Below are 22500 nucleotides of genomic sequence, written 5' to 3'. Positions count from 1 at the left end.
TTCTCTAACCCCTGCTAACATTCTGCTAACATCATTCTAATATTATACTAGTACCACCCTAATGCTATGCTCATGCTAACGCTTAAACCACGCTAACATCTTGCAGAACTAACACTAAATACTACCTGACATTAGCCTGATTTACACTATATATCATTTTATATTTGACTTGATAACTGGGGGAACATAAACGTTGTTAGCGAGCCTCTCTGATCTCAGACCCGTGTGTAGTTTATGTGTGAAAGTGATGTAAGTGATAAATGTGATTTATGTTTGTGTCTCTTTCCGTGAGGAAATCATGAATTGCAATAAAAACATATCATGTACAATAAAATGAAAGATGGAATTGATAAACATATTAAACAACAGTAAGCTAACTCAGTTAGCATGCAAGTTAGCAATTTCTAACTCAACAAGCAGCTGTGAGATAAAACACTAATCCAAGAGAAGATGCTAATGTTATGTTAATGCTATTTTTCCTTGGAAATAACGTTCATTCTGATATTATTATCTGTAGTTCTATATCACAATGCTAACTCTATAAATCATCATCACACCCCTGAAACACAAACAACTCATATCACAACTGTTAGCATGTTACTATGTTAAGAGATGTTAACCACTTAGGTAAAAGCCAGGTAAACTAGCCAGGTAAGCTAGCTATTTAATAACCTTATTTAAATTAATTAGCTAGATAACAAGCCCCCCCCCCCCCCCCCCCCCCCATTATCTAATTATTTACTCTGTCAATATGTTAACAGCTTAATGTGCCTAGTGAATAAGTTAGCAAAGAACAATATCTAGCTGGTTACTGAAGTATACATTTAGCTAACTTGTCTTTAGCTAGCAGCCTTAGCACTCGACCACTTGTGTGAGGAGATCCACATAAACCTTCAACCCACCTACACACATGCAGACTACAAACTACACACTACACACACACTAATGCTACACAATACACACACACAAATGCTACACACCACACACACACTAATGCTACAAACTACACACACACTAATACTACACACACACACTAATGCTACACACTACACACACTAATACCACACACACACACACACACACACACACACTAATGCTACACACTACACACACACACACACTAATGGTACACACTGCACACACTAATGCTACACACTGCACACACACTAATGCTACACACTACACACACTAATGCTACACACTACACACACACTAATGCTACACACTACACACACACTAATGCTACACACTACACACACTAAACACACACTAATGCTACACACTACACACGCACACACTAATGCTACACATTACACACACATTAATACTACACACACTAATGCCACACACTACATACACGCTAATGCTACACACTACACACTAATGCTACACACTACACACTAATGCTACACACTACACACACACACACAGGAGGCGAGAAAGAAAATTTCACTTCTATTTTAAGCAAACACCAAACATTATCCAACAAACCTAAGTAGCTATTCTGGGCTACATCCTGAACCATGGGCCGTTTGGATGGTTCCAGAGTTTTATACACCAACGCATCCTCAACCGCGCTCGCCATGAACAACAGCCCTGAGCACGAGGGAGGGGTGAGGGAGGGGTGGGACAAAAGGAAAGATAAAAAGAAAGAAAACATGCAGGTGTGAGATGGACAGGTGTGACTTAAATGCGATTGGTTGGTGATGTAGAGGGCGTGACTCAGGTGTCCGTTATGAGTGGGCGGGGCTCAGCTGGGAAGGAGGTCGGGTGTGCCTGTAAGAGAGAGGTGGGGCTCATGCGTTTCCTCTACAGAGTGGGCCTCGCTCAGGTAAGTCGTACCCAGGTAGCTGTGATACGGAAGAGGAATTAACGCTGCATTTAACTGTTTCTCATCCGCCACTTCATATGGCCCGTCGTCATAGTAACCCAAATCCAACACTGTCTGGTTGAGCAGCTGAACATGCATCTCACCTGGAACATAAACGCAGGTAAGGAAACACACACACACAGACACACACACACACAGACACACACACAGAGAAATACACATACAAGCACACTCACAGAAACACACACACACACACACACACACACACACAGAAATACACATACATGCACACTCACAGAAACACATACACACACACACACACACACACACACAGAAATACACATACATGCACACTCACAGAAACACATACACACAGACACACACACAGAGAAATACACATACATGCACACTCACAGAAACACACACACACAGACACACACACAGAGAAATACACATACATGCACACTCACAGAAACACATACACACAGAGAAATACACATACATGCACACTCACAGAAACACATACACACACACAGAAATACACATACATGCACACTCACAGAAACACATACACACACACAGAAATACACATACATGCACACTCACAGAAACACATACACACACACAGAAATACACATACATGCACACTCACAGAAACACATACACACGTAGAAATACACATACAAACACACTCACAGAAACACACACACACACACACACACACAGAGAAATACACATACAAACACACTCACAGAAACACACACACACACACACACACAGAAATACACATACAAACACACTCACAGAAACACACACACACACACAGAAATACACATACAAACACACTCACAGAAACACATACACACACACACACACACACACACAGAAATACACATATATGCACACTCACAGAAACACACACACACGCACAGAAATACACATACAAACACACTCACAGAAACACACACACACACACACACACACACACAGAAATACACATATATGCACACTCACAGAAACACACACACACGCACAGAAATACACATACAAACACACTCACAGAAACACACACACAGAAATACACATACATACACACACATAAATGCAGGTAAGGAGACACACACACAGACACACACACACACACACACAAACCCAACACTGCTTAATAATAACACTTGAGAGTAACAGCTCTACTGTGAAGCATGGTGGTGGCAACATCATGTTTTTTCTGATTATAATTCCAGTTACACACTGACTACTTTTCCCATTTTTAATTCTGGATTAAGTTTTAAATCCAATTCTAATTCTGAATCTGATATTCAGACATTTGTATTAAAGGTAACGTGTAATTCAATAATTCAGGTGAACTGCAGTAGAACAGAGCTGTATTTGCCTGGGTGATGATGCTAACACTACTGCGTGTACACCTGTGACTCGACTCACTGACTCGACTCCATACCTTTCCAGTTATAGGTTCCCGGCGCTCCAAACAGGATGTAGTTATTATCGGGGGTGAAGCTCACTGCTAGTCCCTGCTGACAGAAACCAAATTGCTCGTGACCTTGAGGACGACCTTCACAGAACTTCCATTCTCCTCCGTCCAGGTCATCTCTCTCACTCAGGTCTTCACTGAGCACGTAGCACCGGCCAATCGGGTCGCGGGTTTCAGACGGCTGATTAACACGCTGGCGGAGTTCGTAAAGGTGGGCGCACGTCTGCAGAATAATAAAAAAAGAAACCTGCAGTAACAGTTTTATCTTTCCTTATTAATATTATTCATATTTCTATTAAAATAAATGACAACTGTGTCTCATTCAGGATTCAGTTTCACTCAAGTCCTGCATGTGGCGTTCGTTAGCTTGTTTAAAATCATCAGATAATTATCTCAATTAATAACACTAATCCAGATAATAAAACAAACAATCAAATATTCTGATTGTTTATTTCGAGTACAAATTTTTATAAACAATACATTTTATATTAAATATTTACCACGACTTTTCCTCCGATGCCTTGACTCTTCACCGTCACACCGAGCCACTGATTGTCTTTACTCTCTCTGTCCAAACTCACTGTGACAAAAACACCACTGTCTATTACAATAACTCTTTATTCATCACCGCCACACCAAGCCAAGAAACAACACTGTGTACAAACATCTACCTTTATGTGTACACTTATGTGTGGTATGTGTAGTTGTGTGTGGTGTGTGTATAGTTGTGTGTGGTTTTTGTGTGTGTGTGTGTGGTTTGTGTAGTTGTGTGTAGTTGTGTGTATAGCTGTGTGTGGTATGTGTAGTTGTGTGTAGCTGTGTGGTGTGTATGTTGTGTGTAGTTGTGTGTAGTTTTATGTGATGTGTGTAGTTGTGTGTGGTGTGTGTAGTTGTGTGTAGTTATATGTGATGTGTGTAGGTGTGTGTAGTTGTATGTGATGTGTGTAGATGTGTGTAGTTGTGTGTTGTGTGTGTGTGTGTGTAGTTGTATGTGGTGTGTGGTGTGTGTAGTTGTGTGTAGTTATATGTGATGTGTGTAGGTGTGTGTAGTTGTATGTGATGTGTGTAGATGTGTGTAGTTGTGTGTGGTGTGTGTGTGTAGTTGTGTGTGGTGTGTGTACGTGTGTGTAGTTGTATGTGGTGTGTGTGTGTGTAGTTGTGTGTAGTTGTATGTGATGTGTGTAGTTGTGTGTGGTGTGTGTGTAGTTGTGTGTAGTTGTGTGTGGCGTGTGGTGTGTATGTAGTTGTATGTGGTGTGTGTGTAGTTGTGTGTAGTTGCATGTGATGTGTGTAGTTGTGTGTGTAGTTGTCTGTGTAGTTGTGTGTGGTGTGTGTGTAGTTGTATGTGGTGTGTGTGTGTGTAGTTGTGTGTAGTTGCATGTGATGTGTGTAGTTGTGTGTGTAGTTGTGTGTGTAGTTGTGTGTGGTGTGTGTGTAGTTGTATGTGGTGTGTGTGTGTGTAGTTGTGTGTAGTTGCATGTGATGTGTGTAGTTGTGTGTGTAGTTGTGTGTGTAGTTGTGTGTGGTGTGTGTGTAGTTGTATGTGGTGTGTGTGTGTAGTTGTGTGTAGTTGTATGTGATGTGTGTAGTTGTGTGTGTAGTTGTGTGTGGTGTGTGCGTGTAGTTGTGTGTAGTTGTGTGTGATGTGTGTACTTGTGTGTAGTGTGTGCAGTGTGTGGATCTGACCGTCTCCATCGATGTCGACTCGCTCACAATCAAACTCCTCAGCTGTGATTGGACAGCGATACAGAGCACCCGTGTGAGTGTGACGCAGGTGACCAAGACCTCGAGCTCGTGGCGCCCCCACCAGGATCCTACAAAACAACACACACACACAGTTTTTGGTGTTTTTCAACAGTATCTGATACTTGTGTTAATGTTTTATGTTAACATTGTGTGTGTGTGAGTGTGTGTACGTGAGTGTGTGTGTGTGTGTGTGTGTGTGTGTGTGTGCGTGCGTGTGTGAGAGTGTGTGTGTGTGTGTTTAAATGTGTTTAGTGTTTTATATTCCACTCTGGTGGAAATCACAGGTCTTTATGTGTTTCATGGCTATTTATATATTTAGTTTAGAGTTGACGCTTGCGCCCTTATTTGGCCGTTCAGACTGAGGAGCTCTATTTTAATAACTCACACAGCTCAGGTTCGAGTCCCACTTTCACAGAAAACACAGAACAGTAAACACAGCACAATAAACACAACACAATAAACACAGCCAGAGAGACATGTTGCATAAAATAAATAATATAATAAAACCGGAAGTAAATAAACTCAGATCAGCTTACTCTGATCACTGTTATTAAACACATGCTTTTTTTTTTTTATCAGACAACATTTACAAACATCACTGCAGTGTGTGTGTGTGTGTGTGTGTGTGTGTGTGTGTGTGTGTGTGTGTGTGTGTGTTAATTTCACACTTCCTGCAGGACTGAAACAGTGCAGCAAAATGATTCAGTGTTTGGTTCCTCAGAAGGTTCTAGAACCTCAGTGGAACCGTTCTGTGAGATGGTTCCCCACTACACTAAATCTGCACACTGTCTGTTATCACATGGAGTGCACTATTGTCTGTTATTGCCCACTACACTGCGATGGACTGCCATGGCATCCGGGTGAATTCCCGGGTCTAGGGTTAGTCTTCCCGGGATAGACGAGTGAGAGAACGTTCACTGCAGCAGTTTGCTGATGATAGAATGATAGCTTGGTGTTCAGCTTTGCCTTTAGAGATGCCCCAAAGTACACTGCACTGTACTGCTTAGTGATTTGGGATGTGGCCAGGTTTGTACTCGCTCTCTCTCTCACACACACACACACACACACACACACACACACATCTCATCCTCACATTGTCTGGTCAGCATTTCCAGCTGCTCTTAGTTTAATGAATTGTGTGTAATAAGTACACTCTGATATCACTCGGGTTCGGCCTTCAGCTGATCCTCTGATAAAGAATTCACACACTCAGGAAATTAAAATGATTCTGTACAGAATCTCCTGCTTTTCTATCAAACACTTTTCATTTGCAAACGAATCATTAATCACTAAAAGGTGAATGAACCAGTCTCTGCTTTACACCGAATCAAAACATGAAAGCCGAAGCAGAACAATTACACACACACAAACACACACACACACACACACACACAAAAACACACACATACACACACATACAAACACACACACACACACAAAAACACACACATACACACACACATACAAACACACACACACACACACACACACACACACACACACACACACACACACACACACACACAAAGACACACACACCCTACTGACATTACATTACTATTTTAACATAGATTTACTGTGTTATGTTCCTCTGTGTTTATTTAAGCATCAGTGAATTGTGTGAGTTGTATCAGCATGAGTCAGTGAATCAGTGAGTCAGTGAATCAGTGAGTCAGTGCTAAACATGGACACACAGGAATATTATTAAAATAATAAAACCTGAGCTGTTTTTTTAAACTGCTGAAGCTTTGTTGTTTTCCTTAGACAGATTTTAGTGAATGACTCTAAACAAATTATTTAACTGAAGGGAATCAAACGAGTCATTTAACTACTAATTTTAACTGAGACCATGCCCACTCATTAATATTCATTAACAGACTAAATTAGCTAGCTTTTATATTCAACAAAGGGAGCAGCATCAACATCCAGGACACGCTCATTAAAAAAATTATTAATTAGATTGAAGCTAAAAGTGTGTGTCAGTCAGTCACATCAGTGTAATACACACTTCTGTCATCTGAGTCACGCCAAAAATCTTTCAACATTCTGAATGTTGCAGGAAATTTTGACCATATATATAGCTGGAAATACATAACAGGTGCAGGCAGACAGGATGGTAATGAGAACAGGAAACTATGACCATATATGGAATGTGGAGTGCAAACAGGGACAGATGAAGACACTTTATATCCATATCATACAGGATATTAAACAGTGTTCTCCATGATGGTTCGGGATGGTTAGCTACAGGAAGTGTGCAGTTGTCATGGTAACCTTGTGGCTAGGTAATAATAGTATTTGCGATACAGTGTGTGCTATACAGTTGTGTAATATTTCACTAACACTTTGTGTTTGTGACACAGCCCATAACAGTGGGTTTGTCTAAATTCAGACTCCACTTTACCTTACAGTAGGCACCCTATGAAGGTCAGAAAACATGCTTTGTTTAATCTGTGAGACTTTTATTCTTTTTTTTTCTGCTGAATTCGCTGATAAGAAACAACAGCTGAGATGACTACAGTGTGAGTCAGAGAGAGAGACAGCGAGAGAGAGAATGCAGGGTGTGTGTGAGGACACAATGAGGAGGTGAAGGACAGAAACAGCTGCAGCACTAAAAATTATTCAGACTTAAATCAGGTTAAAAACATTATAAATGGTATACATTACACCTGAAACCAACGCCAAATGTAATGCTTTTAATACTGAGAAATAATGAAACACTTCCTCTGTGTGTGTCTGTGTGTGTCTTTGTGTGTCTGTGTGTGTGTGATTAACAGGTATTGCTCAGCAAAATAAACTCTAAATGAATAAATCATCAAACAACGCTTCACTAAACACTAACACACACACACACACACACACACACACACACACACACACACACACACGTGTGTGTGTGTGTGTTTGTGTGTGGTCTCAAACCTTTTGAAGCCCCCTTTTGCTAATTAGAAAAACAATTCTGGTTCCTTTCTTTACCATTACTTTTAATATATATACTAAATATTTATAAAACATTTTTACAATTTACAATTTAATGACATACGTGTGGGTTATTTTATTTATTATTTACAATTATTTACATATATTATTTTATTATTTATATTATTTTTTAACAAACATACAAATAAATAATAAATAATGCATACTATAGTCCCGATTTATGAATATTTATAAAGGTCTGTGGGGGTCTGAGAGTCTCTCTGCTTTTCCCTACATTCCTCTCCCATTGTCTTATTCTCATGTAAATGTGTGTGTGTGTGTGTGTGTGTGTGTGTGTGTGTGTGTGTGTGTGTGTGTGTGTGATGGAATTCCACTGAATCTCCAAACACACACCCACACTTGTTTTTACACAGCTCCTAAAAATTAATCTGAAAGTACTGAGTTTTTTATTTCCTGCAGAAGGACGAGTGAAATTTATAAAAACTCTACTCAGAGTGTGTGTGTGTGTGTGTGTGTGTGTGTGTGTGTGTGTGTGTGTGTGTGCATTAAAGTGTGTAAGGTGAGGCGTGACTCACACTGGGCTCAGCGCCACTGTCATGTCGAGTTCTCACTGCTCTGTGTTTTGTTCTCTTTCACAGACATGGTGTAGCCTGCAGTGAGAGGCGACGGGAAAACTGTCTCACTCTTATACATGAGATGGGAACCTGTCTTACTCTCTTATACATGAGATGGGAACCTGTCTCACTCTTATACACGAGATGGGAACCTGTCTCACTCTCTTATACACGAGATGGGAAACTGTCTCACTCTCTTATAATCTGTCTTTCTGATAAACATGTCGAATTTCAGCTGCAGGCGTTTCAGTGACGCCTCTTTTATCAACATGACACTTTAGTAACAAGGTGAAATAAAGGGATGAACTTTTGAGGTATCACAGTCCCTGTGTAGTGTCTCTGGGTAGTGTCCCTGTGCAGTGTCTCTGTGTAGTGTCCCTGTGTAGTGTCCTGTGTAGTGTCTCTGTGTAGTGTCTCTGTGTAGTGTCTCTGTGTAGTGTCCCTGTGTAGTGTCTCTGTGTAGTGTCCCTGTGTAGTGTCTCTGTGTAGTGTCTCTGTGTAGTGTCCCTGTGTAGTGTCCTGTGTAGTGTCTCTGTGTAGTGTCCCTGTGTAGTGTCTCTGTGTAGTGTCCCTGTGTAGTGTCTCTGTGTAGTGTCTCTGTGTAGTGTCTCTGTGCAGTGTCTCTGTGTAGTGTCCCTGTGTAGTGTCCCTGTGTAGTGTCCTGTGTAGTGCCTCTGAGTAGTGTCCCTGTGTAGTGTCCTGTGTAGTGCCTCTGAGTAGTGTCTCTGTGTAGTGTCCCTGTGTAGTGTCCCTGTGTAGTGTCCCTGTGTAGTGTCCCTGTGTAGTGCCTCTGTGTAGTGCCTCTGTGTAGTGTCTCTGTGTAGTGTCTCTGTGTAGTGTCCCTGTGTAGTGTCTCTGTGTAGTGCCTCTGAGTAGTGTCCCTGTGTAGTGTCTCTGTGTAGTGTCCTGTGTAGTGTCTCTGTGTAGTGTCTCTGTGTAGTGTCCCTGTGTAGTGTCTCTGTGTAGTGTCCCTGTGTAGTGTCTCTGTGTAGTGTCCCTGTGTAGTGTCCCTGTGTAGTGTCTCTGTGTAGTGCCTCTGTGTAGTGTCTCTGTGTAGTGTCTCTGTGTAGTGTCCCTGTGTAGTGTCTCTGTGTAGTGCCTCTGAGTAGTGTCCCTGTGTAGTGTCTCTGTGTAGTGTCCTGTGTAGTGTCTCTGTGTAGTGTCTCTGTGTAGTGTCCCTGTGTAGTGTCTCTGTGTAGTGTCCCTGTGTAGTGTCCCTGTGTAGTGTCTCTGTGTAGTGCCTCTGAGTAGTGTCCCTGTGTAGTGTCTCTGTGTAGTGTCCTGTGTAGTGTCTCTGTGTAGTGTCTCTGTGTAGTGTCCCTGTGTAGTGTCTCTGTGTAGTGTCCCTGTGTAGTGTCCCTGTGTAGTGTCTCTGTGTAGTGCCTCTGAGTAGTGTCCCTGTGTAGTGTCTCTGTGTAGTGTCCCTGTGTAGTGTCCCTGTGTAGTGTCCTGTGTAGTGCCTCTGTGTAGTGCCTCTGTGTAGTGTCCCTGTGTAGTGTCCTGTGTAGTGTCCCTGTGTAGTGTCTCTGTGCAGTGTCTCTGTGTAGTGTCCCTGTGTAGTGTCCCTGTGTAGTGTCTCTGTGTAGTGCCTCTGTGTAGTGCCTCTGTGTAGTGTCCCTGTGTAGTGCCTCTGTGTAGTGCCTCTGTGTAGTGTCCCTGTGTAGTGCCTCTGTGTAGTGCCTCTGTGTAGTGTCCCTGTGTAGTGTCCCTGTGTAGTGTCTCTGTGTAGTGCCTCTGTGTAGTGTCCCTGTGTAGTGTTCCTGTGTAGTGTTCCTGTGTAGTGCCTCTGTGTAGTGTCCCTGTGTAGTGTTCCTGTGTAGTGTTCCTGTGTAGTGCCTCTGTGTAGTGTCCCTGTGTAGTGTTCCTGTGTAGTGTTCCTGTGTAGTGTCCCTGTGTAGTGTCCTGTGTAGTGTCTCTGTGTAGTGCCTCTGTGTAGTGTCCCTGTGTAGTGTCCCTGTGTAGTGTCTCTGTGTAGTGTCCCTGTGTAGTGTCCCTGTGTAGTGTCCTGTGTAGTGTCCCTGTGTAGTGTCTCTGTGTAGTGTTCCTGTGTAGTGCCTCTGTGTAGTGCCTCTGTGTAGTGTCCCTGTGTAGTGTCCTGTGTAGTGTCCCTGTGTAGTGTCCTGTGTAGTGCCTCTGTGTAGTGTCCCTGTGTAGTGTTCCTGTGTAGTGTTCCTGTGTAGTGTCCCTGTGTAGTGTCTCTGTGTAGTGCCTCTGTGTAGTGTCCCTGTGTAGTGTCCCTGTGTAGTGTCTCTGTGTAGTGTCCCTGTGTAGTGTCCCTGTGTAGTGTCCTGTGTAGTGTCCCTGTGTAGTGTCTCTGTGTAGTGTTCCTGTGTAGTGCCTCTGTGTAGTGCCTCTGTGTAGTGTCTCTGTGTAGTGTCTCTGTGTAGTGTCTCTGTGTAGTGTTCCTGTGTAGTGTCTCTGTGTAGTGCCTCTGTGTAGTGTCCTGTGTAGTGTCTCTGTGTAGTGTTCCTGTGTAGTGTCTCTGTGTAGTGTCCCTGTGTAGTGTCCCTGTGTAGTGTCCTGTGTAGTGTCTCTGTGTAGTGTCCCTGTGTAGTGTCCCTGTGTAGTGTCCCTGTGTAGTGTCTCTGTGTAGTGTCCCTGTGTAGTTTCTCTGTGTAGTGTCCCTGTGTAGTGTCCCTGTGTAGTGTCTCTGTGTAGTGTACAGTACATAGGGTTGCAGGGAGCTTATTCCAGGGTACTCGAGGTACAGACACACACACACACACACACACACACACACACACACACACACACACACACACACACACACACACGTGAATCCAGCAGTTCTCTCAGGTTACCAAGTTAAACTCAGAATATTTAAAACTGCATGACTGCTAATGTTCTCTTACTGAAGTCCTTCAGAACCAAAAATAAAGCAAAGGTGGCAGGCAAGGTTCTAAAGCAATGCCGTAGAGTCACCATTTTTGGTCCTCAAAGAACCTTTCACTTCATGATTCTGTAACCATTCACTAAGCATAACTGTTCTGCCACCTTTATACATCAGGACTGAATGAGTATGACATGTCCATCAACTAGCACCCAGGGTTCTAACAGGTCTCTAACAGGAACTAGAACAGCTCTGCCACTGTTCCTTCCTCCTTAGCTATATTACTAGGTAGTGCACACTACAGGAAGGAGTAGTGAGCAGTGAGTAGCCTGTAATCAGCATGTCAGTGGAACATGTTTAAAAATAAACTGCTGTTTCTGTCCTGAAGTGTGCATGAGATAACTGTCACTTTTAGATTAGCATTACTCATGCTAAGACACACACACACACACAAACACACGCAGGTGCGCTTGCGCACACAGACACACACACACATACACATATACACACACACACAAACACACGCAGGTGCGCTCGCGCACACACACACATAAAGACACATAAACATACACACACACACACACATACACATACACATACATACACACCTACACACACACACACACCTACACACACATACACATGCACACATATGCCCACACACAAACACACACGTGCACACGCACACACACACATACACACACACACACACACACACAAACACACGCAGACGCGCTCGCGCACACACACACAGACATGCAGACACATACACACACACACACACACACACAAACACATATACACACACACACACATACATACATACACATACACAAACACACACCAACCCACACGCACACTCACCTCATCACACACACACGCAGCCAGCCAATGAATCCCCCCGTCCCCCCCACGCCCACACTCACATCATCATCATTTATTCATCAGTTATTTATTCCAGGAATACTAATACTGATCAGTGACATCACATACACAAACACACACACACACACACGCACACACACACATGCACATACACACATACACATACACACACACGCACGCATACACACACACATGCAGTGTTATAATGTAATGTAAGGAAATGATGAGTGTGTTATTACTCACCTGTGTCTCACGTGAATGATTAGCAGTTAGCGGTTAGCAAAGTTCACTAATGTAAGTGAAATCATGGGGGCATTTCCTGATTTGCATACTCATGGATATTCAGTGATCATGTTATTTTTAATGAGTTAAAGGTGTAGAGATTATTGACAGTATTAAAAAAAAAAAATCCTAGAAATAAATTTAAAAAACATTAAATGATATTTCAATAATTTGATTGAAAATGATTAAAAAAAAACAATAATTTCTTATGTGAATGTGAGGACATGACCATACACCAACCATGTGACTGATTTCAGCCAATAGAACAGTGTGTATGAGGTCAGGGGACACCACTCTCCACTCCAGCTCATTTTACACACTCACAGTAAATCACATCACACACACACACACACACACACACACACACACACACACACACACACACACACACACACACACTGCATAACCATAATGAAATGTCCTCATCCTGTGCTCTCCAATCAATAAAGTCGATACGGAAGAGAAATGCTGAGCTCTGAAAAATGAGCTGTGTGTGTGTGTGTGTGTGTGTGTGTGTGTGTGTGTGTGTGTGTGTGTCCAGTATATTACAGTATCTACCCTTAGCTTAAATAAACTTTAGCCGTACTGCAGTGGATCAGCTGAGACGTGTGTGTGCAGTTTTATACAGAGTTAAATATCAGTACAGGGCTGGGACGATATATCATTTCATACGTTATAATACCAGTATATCACGATACATTACTATACCAATATATCATCACAGATCTAACTGAGACACACGACTCTTTCTGGTAGTAGAAATTTGTGCTAATGACAGTACTGATGTCATTATTTCAGAATTATTAATGGGGATATATTAATACAGGGCTGTGACGATATATCGTTATGTAATCACTGTACTGATATATTGTGATAAATTTTCACTTTAACTGAGACATGGAATGAATGGAATTAATTTGTGTTATAAGACATTTTACAATCAAGGTAAGCGATATTAACACATTGTTCGATTTAATATTGATTCAATAAGTACATTCTATCAGTGAACATCAGCTAACTACAATATTGTGATATATTTTTATACTGATATATCGTCACAGCCGTAACTGAGAGACTGTGAGACTGAACTGAGTGCTTTAAAATTGTTCAAAGTTAATTATGGATGAAATCTTTTACTGATATATTGTTAATATTAAACAGGAGATATAAACTTATTACACTAAGATAAAAATATATCATGATATCAAAATATACTGATATCGTCACAGCCCTATCAACAACACACGAAGAGTTAGAGTTAAGTAATGACAGAAATATCTCCATTTTTATTATCACTATATACTTAGACAGATAGATAGATAGATAGACAGATAGATAGATAGATAGATAGATAGATAGATAGATAGATAGATAGACAGATAGATAGATAGATAGATAGACAGATAGATAGATAGATAGATAGATAGATAGATAGATAGATAGATAGATCATAGTACCAATATATTGTGATGAATCTTTGTACAAATATATCATCACTGCCCTGAGTCACACTGTGTTTATCTGTGTAAGGAGTCCCAGTGACTGGACTTGTGTTATAATAAGAAGTGTGTGTGTGTGTGTGTGTGTGTGTGTGTGTGTGTGTGTGTGTGTGTGTGAGTACTCACCAGCTCTGGTTATGGGGGGTGGTCTGTGTGTGGAGGGCGAGTGAGAAGCCGAAGAAGCTGCCGCGTTCTCCCTCTTTGCTCAGCGTGTCAGTGGTCTCCAGGTTAAAGCCACACACACATGACCACAACAGCAGGAACACACACACCGGGAGTGTAAGCTGGCATGCCATCATTAACACACACACACACACACACACACACACACACACACACACACACACACACCCTAAAGCAGTGTCCTAAAATCCTCAGGGAGATCCTGGTTCCTCAGTGTGTCTGTGCTTCCACTCACTACTGTCAGTCTGAGCTGAGTGTGAGAGTGGGACAGGGTGTGTGTGTGTGTGTGTGTGTGTGTGTGAGCTCCACCCCCTGGGCTGTGATGGACACACACAGAGGACAAGAGCCTTGAATAGCACACTCCTCCCCCTCCCCTTCTGCCTGTCTCTCTCTTTCTGTCTCTCTCTCTTTCTCTCTCTCTTTCTCTCTCTCTCTCTGTAGGTCTCTCTCTCTCTCTCTCTCTCTCTCTCTCTCTCTCTCTCTCTCTCTCTCTCTCTCTCTCTCTCCGTCTCTCTGTCTGTCTCTCAGTTGAAGCTGCAGTTGAAACCCTGCCAGGCGAATACCAGGCGAGGACGTTGGGACACTTGGACACCGATGAATAGAGAATAAAAAAAACAGTGAGACAGCAGGAAGATTTACTCGATTATATTTCAAAGTGGGTAAGAGAAAAGAAACGAAAGAAATGAGAAAAAGCATGTGAGGGGAAAAAAAACAAAAAGAGCAGCAAAGAAAGAATGCAGGAGAAAAAAGAAAAGCAAAAATACCAAATTAACCATAACAATAATAATAATAATAATAATAATAAGAAGAAGAAGAAGAAGAAGAAGAAGAAGAAGAAGCAGAATAGTAATAATAATAATACATGCATGTGGAAAGCTGTGGGGTCCAAGCACTCATCACAAATATCACATCCATTGTTTCTGATGCTTGACAATGCTTCAAGATTTCTGATGATAGTTTTGGACATAATCCAGTGATAATTATAAATCCAGTTACAAATTAGCACAATGATGCAGCGCACCAAATTTCAGCTTCTTACCGATGGCCACACCCCAAACTGTGACACACCCCGTGCCTTTTCCTGAATACACCTTTTGTGTGAATTCATGCAACCTGTCCTGAGTTACAGCTGTTTAAGTAAACCAAGCTCCGCCCCATGGAGACTGATTGGCATTTGGCAGCAATGTTGCTTACAAATCTTATCGTATATATATATATATTTTTTTAAATTATTGAGATTCAGACTCTGTTGAGTTTCACACCAATTAATAGAAACCAAAAAATCCTAGGATTTCTTTGCAAAAGTAGGCTTTGAATATTATGTTCAAAATCTGAGTGGGCGGAGCTAAATGGTCCAAATTGCAGTTTGGACCTGCAATTTGACTTTATTGAATAAATCACATTAATCTATGTTTTAATTCAGGATAATTTAATCTCACTGCACATCACCCTACTAATGTGGTGTAATTTAGTGTTTGTCCCGTTAGTGTTGCTGTAGTTCAGGTCTGATCTTTCCTTTACCAAGACATCTTTCCACAGCAGGAATTAACACTGAACACCTCACTCACTCACTCATAAGGAGAGATGTGAAGTTAACAATAATTATTACTGTAGGATTTTTTTTTATGCTAAACTAACATTAATGTACTTCTCCTTCAATTTAAATAAATTATTAAGTCACTTCATTGTGCAGAGAGTCAAAAATCATAATATTTATCTACTGTATTTAGGAGGAAAAACAACACATTTGCATATTACATGATTATGTGATTTATCATTATTATGATTGGTGCTGAGGAATTACACAAAATCTGTTGAGAGACAAACTAATAAGATAAAAATATCAGTTTGTCTTTAAGTGAAAATACGAGAGGAATAACAAAAGATCACAGGGTGGAAAATGTGATTATAAAAGAGAACAAAAAGAACAAAATGTGAATTTAAGCAGAAGTGATGTGACCTCGGCTCTCAGCTCCATGTTCACTGAGACATCACGACATCATGAAAAAAAACTACAAACACTAGTTCTGCTCCTCATCATAACCTCGGCCCCATAATAACCCCACCCCTCACAGTAAATCCACCCCTCGTCATAACTCCTCCCATATAAACCACACACTAACAATGGCTGTGATCCAAAGTGAACCTAAATATTTATTTATTTATTACAATAAGTTTGAAAACTGACGACTATAAACCCTGGCAATTGAAAGAAATATATATTCATTGTTTATTTGTCATTTTTGTCATCTTTATTTATTTAGAATTGTCCGTCCTCATGAGTCTCGGACTTTGTGGTGCAGCATGGCATGGTCTGCTATTCTACTTGGAGGGTCACTCATTCCAGGTAACATGGAGGGGATCCACATCTGCTCCCCGCAGACTCTCCACTGGTGTCCCACAAGGCTCAGTACTTGGTCCTCTTCTGTTCTCACTCTATACTTGATCTCTTGGTGAGGTCATATCCTCACATGGGTTCTCATACCACTGCTATGAGTATGACACACAACTCATCCTCTCTTTCCCTCACTCAGACCCTCTTGTTTATGCTCAGATCTCAGCATGTCTGGCAGACATCTCATCAAACCACGTCTAAAGGCTACCTCTTCCTGAAGTACTTAAATTAGCACTTTTCACTTAAAAAAATTGTCTGTGTGTTTTCTTACTATATTACCCCCTACAGAATTTTAAGACTGATGGTATTTTTAGGCCGTGACCTGGTGATCTAGTATCGGGGTGTATTTATTAATAGAGACTTCAAAACACTACAGGAAGTCACTTTGGATAAGGGTGTGTGCTAAATGCTGTAAAGGTAAATGTAGAATTTCACTTTAACTCTCTGCTCTGTGTAATAATATTACTAAAATACACCAATGAGTATTAAAGTAAATAAAATGAATAAAAATTTTTAAATGTAAACTTTTTGTTTAAATACGTCACCAGATCCATTATTTAAAACCATTTACAGAAATATTTCTGAATATGAAACTTTAGCATCATACAGTTTTGTCCTTTTCCTCTGGATGTGTTCACACTGCTGGTCTGACAGCTGAAGCCCCGCCCCCTCTCCACAAACAGCTGTCAATCACTATAGCGTTTTTCAAGGCAAACACAATAAACATACTGACAACAACTGCTGAAACACACACACAAACATACACACACATACACCTACACACACACACATACACACTTGTTGATGTAGATATTTGAATGAATAAATGAATGTAGATATTTTAGGACAGTAGGTTAGTGTGTGTTTGTGGATTTTGTTTGTTTTTACTGAATTTTTACTCTGTGTGTGTGTGTTTGTGTGCGTGTGTGTGCACGAGTGCGCCTGAGTATGTGTGTGTGTGTGTGTGTGTGTGTGTGTGTGTGTGTGTGTGTGTGTGTGAAGGTGAGTGTATTTTAAAATGTGTGTATATTTAGCACTGAGTGAAGTGTGTTTCCGGCTCGCAGCACAGTTACTGTAAACCACTGACACAATCAATCTCACACAGTGTCCTAAATCACTCACTGCTCACCACTCCCTATTCACAACTCACTATTCACTATTCCCTACTCACTACTCCCTACTCACTATCACTACTCACTATTTCCTATTCACTACTCCCTACTCACTATCACTACTCACTATCACTACTCCCTACTCACTACTCCCTATTCACTACTCAATACTCACTACTCCCTACTCACTACTCACTACTCCCTATTCACAACTCACTATTCACTATTCCCTACTCACTACTCCCTACTCACTACTCACTATCACTACTCCCTATTCACTACTCACTACTCCCTACTCCCTACTCACTACTCCCTACTCACTATCACTACTCACTATCACTACTCCCTATTCACTACTCACTACTCACTACTCCCTATTCACTACTCCCTATTCACTACTCACTACTCCCTATTCACTACTCCCTACTCACTACTCCCTATTCACTATTCACTACTCACTACTCACTACTCCCTACTCCCTATTCACAACTCACTATTCACTACTCCCTATTCACTACTCACTACTCCCTATTCACTACTCACTACTCCCTATTCACTACTCCCTACTCACTACTCCCTATTCACTATTCACTACTCACTACTCACTACTCCCTATTCACTACTCACTATTTCCTATTCACTACTCCATACTCACTACTCCCTACTCACTACTCCCTACTCACAACTCACTATTCACTACTCCCTATTCACTACTCCCTACTCACTACTCCCTATTCACTACTCCCTACTCACTATCACTACTCACTATTTCCTATTCACTACTCCCTATTCACTACTCCCTACTCACTACTCCCTACTCACAACTCACTATTCACTACTCCCTACTCACTACTCCCTACTCACTATTTTCTATTCACTACTCCCTACTCACAACTCACTACTCCCTACTCACAACTCACTACTCCCTACTCACAACTCACTACTCACTACTCCCTACTCACTACTCCCTACTCACTATTTTCTATTCACTACTCCCTACTCACTATCACTACTCACTATTCACTACTCCCTACTCACTACTCCCTATTCACTACTCCCTTCTCACTACTCCCTATTCACTACTCAATACTCACTACTCCCTACTCACTACTCACTACTCCCTACTCCCTATTCACTACTCACTATTCACTACTCACTACTCCCTACTCACTACTCACTATTCACTACTCCCTACTCACTATTCACTACTCACTACTCCCTACTCACTACTCCCTACTCACTATTCACTACTCCCTACTCACTATTCACTACTCACTACTCCCTATTCACTACTCCCTACTCCCTATTCACTACTCCCTATTCACTACTCCCTACTCCCTATTCACTACTCACTACTCCCTACTCACTATTCACTACTCACTACTCCCTATTCACTACTCCCTACTCCCTATTCACTACTCACTACTCCCTACTCACTATTCACTACTCCCTACTCACTATTCACTACTCCCTATTCACTACTCCCTATTCACTACTCACTACTCCCTACTCACTATTCACTACTCACTACTCCCTACTCACTATTCACTACTCACTACTCACTACTCCCTATTCACTACTCACTACTCCCTATTCACTACTCCCTACTCCCTATTCACTACTCCCTACTCCCTATTCACTACTCCCTATTCACTATTCACTACTCACTACTCCCTACTCACTACTCCCTATTCACTACTCCCTACTCCCTATTCACTACTCCCTACTCCCTATTCACTACTCCCTACTCCCTATTCACTACTCCCTATTCACTACTCACTACTCACTATCACTACTCACTATTCACTACTCCCTACTCACTATTCACTACTCCCTACTCACTACTCCCTACTCACTATTCACTACTCCCTACTCCCTATTCACTACTCCCTACTCCCTATTCAATACTCACTACTCCCTATTCACTACTCACTACTCCCTACTCCCTACTCACTACTCCCTACTCACTACTCACTACTCCCTATTCACTACTCCCTATTCACTACTCACTACTCCCTACTCACTATTCACTACTCACTACTCCCTATTCACACTACTCACTATTCACTACTCCCTACTCCCTATTCACTACTCCCTACTCCCTATTCACTACTCACTACTCCCTATTCACTACTCACTATTCACTACTCACTATTCACTACTCCCTATTCACACTACTCACTATTCACTACTCCCTACTCCCTATTCACTACTCCCTACTCCCTATTCACTACTCCCTACTCCCTATTCACTACTCACTACTCCCTATTCACTACTCCCTACTCACTATTCACTACTCCCTACTCACTACTCCCTACTCACTATTCACTACTGCCTACTCCCTATTCACTACTCCCTACTCACTATTCACTACTGCCTACTCCCTATTCACTACTCCCTACTCCCTATTCACTACTCCCTATTCACTACTCCCTACTCACTATTCACTACTCCCTATTCGCACTACTCACTCTTCAATATTCCCTACTCACCATTCACTACTCCCTATTCACTGATCCCTACTCACTATTCACTACTCCCTACTCACACTATAATTGCCAGTTTAAATGTATGATTATTTTCTTTGACATAATAATAATAATAATAATAATAATAATAATAATAATAAATCCATATAATTATTCTAAAATATGTATTTATATTTATTAAGTTTCTCATTTTTCTTTTACTTTTTCTGCCTTAATCTCACAGTGATTCAGATCAATAATAATTCTTTAAATATTATGCTTGATTAAATCATATATTTACACACACACGCTTACACACACTGTTACACCACACACTGTTACACATACACACAGTTACACACACAGTAAGACACACACACTGTTACACACTGTTACACCACACACTGTTACACATACACACAGTTACACACACAGTAAGACACACACACTGTTACACACTGTTACACCACACACTGTTACACACAAACACTGTTACACACACACTGTTACATACACAGTTACACACGCACAGTTACACACACACACTGTTACACCACACTGTTACACACACACTGTTACACCACACTGTTACATACACAGTTACACACGCACACTGTTACACACACACACTGTTACACCACACTGTTATACACACAAAGTTGCACCACAGTTACACACACTGTTATTTCATTCATCTGCATATATATAAATATCTAATAGTTGCTTTTTATATGCATTAAATGATCTGAATGAAAAGATGAAACTCAAGTGTTTAATTAGCATTTATTCACACAAACCTGTTAAAATTGCAGAGGAATCGTACACACACACACACACACACACACACACACACACAGTATTATTATATATAATATATGAACAGTTATTCTAGCATCAGCGTGCAAACAATAACATTATTAATAAAGTAAAATTAATCATATAGATTCAATTCTGTAAATTATTAATTATATTCATAAAACTCATGTTAAGTCAAATAAACATGTCAAGTTGAAGAAACACAAACACTTTTAACTTCAAAACAAAATCAGTATTAATTCACGTCTCTAACACATTTGTTTAGTTTATTAGTAAACTTCTTTCCTTTTCTCACAGACGTCACATTATTTACAAAAATATAGAAATCTCTAACGTGAGTACTGAGCCTCTACAGCAGCGGCATTCAGGCTGCGGGCCACGCCCCCGATGGGCGGAGCTAATACTGCAGTGTGCATGTTAATGTAGAATAATCGCCAAAAATAATTACTGAAATATAGAAATAAGTAAATAAGAAAACATCCACTTACATCACAACTCTAATGACATTTCATTTCATTTTTTCTTGCATTACAGAAGAAACCTATTATTTTTTAATTTCTTATTTAATTCTTATTTTACTATATTATTATATCGGCCAAAGTTATAGCTGATATAAAGACAAAATGTTTGTGTTGTCTGATTTGAAATCTGATTCACTTTTGTTTAAAACACTTTAATCTGATGAACTATTTTTCATATTTACATATTAGATTTAAAAGTAGTAAAAATGTTTGAAATAATTTGTAATGAACATCAGTGTTGGAGAAGATGACATTTTCATGTAGTGATACCGGCCTGCTATAATTCTGTCATTTATATTTCTACAGTTTTATTATTTAATTCTGTAACTTATTAGACATTTAAAACTAACCCTCGTATTCACTCTATTCAGGATTACGGGGCTGTTCTCGCTAATTTAAAGCCCCTTAGAAGATGGTTCCTAAAAATGCTGCCTATCTAGGGACCCTACTCTGGAATGGGACACTTTTACATTTTCATTACTGTGTGTGTTAAATATTGTAGCAAAGTGTAAAACTGACAATGAAAAGATGATACAGAAAAAGCAAAAACCTGAAACATCCCATAATATTCTCACACAGGTGACGTTAATGTAAAACTCTGATCAGAAAAAGCAGCAGCGTGAAAACAAGACTTTTATAACTGCTAATAAAAGGCCATGATGAGTGAACACACTAGCAAAACTCACACATACGCGCACACACACACACACGCACACGTACACACACACACACGCGCACACACACACACACACACACACATGCACACTCAGCCATAGTTGTAGGTGAAGTTGTAGCTGCTGGGCTCTTTGGGAATAGGGGGTGGAGCCTCGGGTATACTAATATTCTCCAGGTCCAGGAGGCGGAGCTTCATCTCCATGCTGATGAG

The 22500-nt window shown here is 40.8% G+C and overlaps 2 protein-coding genes across 9 annotated transcripts in view; both read right to left on the bottom strand.

The window, feature by feature from the left end:
* Nucleotides 1-14598, bottom strand: part of itga7 (integrin, alpha 7) — a 29296-nt gene extending 14698 nt beyond the window's left edge. Inside the window, exons 1-5 of one of the 4 annotated variants that reach the window (XM_017450097.3) lie at nt 14246-14598; nt 5010-5137; nt 3824-3903; nt 3291-3546; nt 1843-1974 (exon numbers count right to left, since the gene is read on the bottom strand). In XM_017450097.3, the coding sequence (XP_017305586.1) occupies nt 1843-1974; nt 3291-3546; nt 3824-3903; nt 5010-5137; nt 14246-14418 (769 nt within the window). In that variant the 5' untranslated portion in view covers nt 14419-14598. Of the gene's footprint in view, nt 1-1491; nt 1597-1842; nt 1975-3290; nt 3547-3823; nt 3904-5009; nt 5138-14245 lie in introns of all 4 variants that reach the window. The other 3 variants (XM_017450099.3, XM_017450101.3, XM_017450102.3) reach the window with 3 other exon arrangements.
* A 6443-nt stretch (nt 14599-21041) lies between these two features.
* elmo2 (engulfment and cell motility 2) overlaps nt 21042-22500 on the bottom strand; it is an 18183-nt gene continuing 16724 nt past the window's right edge. For all 5 annotated transcript variants that reach the window (XM_017450103.3, XM_047149613.2, XM_017450105.3 and 2 more), the window contains one exon: nt 21042-22500. This exon is cut by the window's right edge and continues 81 nt beyond it. In XM_017450103.3, coding sequence (XP_017305592.1) covers nt 22381-22500 — 120 coding nt within the window. In that variant the 3' untranslated portion in view covers nt 21042-22380.

Source organism: Ictalurus punctatus, chromosome 21 (assembly GCF_001660625.3).
Source record: "Ictalurus punctatus breed USDA103 chromosome 21, Coco_2.0, whole genome shotgun sequence".
In the NCBI taxonomy this organism is placed as follows: Eukaryota; Metazoa; Chordata; class Actinopteri; order Siluriformes; family Ictaluridae; genus Ictalurus; species Ictalurus punctatus.
Note: the sequence above shows the minus strand (reverse complement) of the source record. Positions and strands in the feature narration are given on the sequence as shown.